Below are 739 nucleotides of genomic sequence, written 5' to 3'. Positions count from 1 at the left end.
TGTCTGTGCAGCAGCTGCTGCAGCCGGTGGGGGGCGAGGGCGCAGCAGCAGACGCAGCAGCAGCAGCAGCAGCAGCAGCAGCGGAGCTCACGGACCTCAAGAAGCCCAGCGTCACTCCCAGCGAAAGAGACCTGCGGCTGCTGCTGGTCAAAGACCTCCGCTATCTCCTCAGCAGCAGCAAAGAAGCAGCAAAAGAGCTGCTGCCTTTTAAGAAAGCAGAAGCAGCAGCAAGACTGAAGCAAATATCTTTGCTGCTGCAGCGGCTGGCGCTGCTGGGGGCCCGCTACGAGCAGCAGCTGCTGCACAGCCTCCGCGGCAGCAGCAGCAGCAAAATTCGAAAAATAACAAAGTTGTTTATTACCAACATTACGGAAGAAGCAAAAGAGTATTTAATTGCTCCGGAGTTCTTTTCTGCGCAGCTGCAGCAGCTGCTGCTGCTCGTGCTGCAGCTGCAGCCGCAGCAGCTCAGCCTGCAGCGGCAGCAGCTGCAAGCAGCAGCAGATGCGTACATGCTGAATCTTTCGATGGACAAGAAGGCAGCAGTCCGCAGCTTCTTCGTGCACGTGCAGCAGCTGCAGCAGCAGGACGTGCAGCAGCAGCAGCAGCAGCAGCAGCTGCTGCTCTCCGACGCAGAAGCAGAACTTGTCCTCGATATTGTTGCGCTGCTCTGGGACTCTTATTATAGCCACAGTGTAGAAATAATAGAAGCTTTAAAGTTTAGAGAAAATGGAGTTTCGGG

The 739-nt window shown here is 55.9% G+C and overlaps 1 protein-coding gene across 1 annotated transcript in view; it reads left to right on the top strand.

Moving 5' to 3' along the window:
- Nucleotides 1–11: 11 nt before the first annotated feature.
- The window catches only part of ETH_00038955 (uncharacterized protein), a gene marked incomplete at both ends in the record, with an annotated part of 1,932 nt that continues 1,204 nt past the window's right edge, over nt 12–739 (top strand). Inside the window, one exon of the mRNA XM_013375424.1 lies at nt 12–739. Coding sequence (XP_013230878.1) covers nt 12–739 — 728 coding nt within the window.

The sequence above is a fragment of the Eimeria tenella genome, genomic scaffold (genome assembly GCF_000499545.2).
Source record: "Eimeria tenella Houghton genomic scaffold, Eth_scaff2785, whole genome shotgun sequence".
Lineage (NCBI taxonomy): Eukaryota > Apicomplexa > Conoidasida > Eucoccidiorida > Eimeriidae > Eimeria > Eimeria tenella.
Note: the sequence above shows the minus strand (reverse complement) of the source record. Positions and strands in the feature narration are given on the sequence as shown.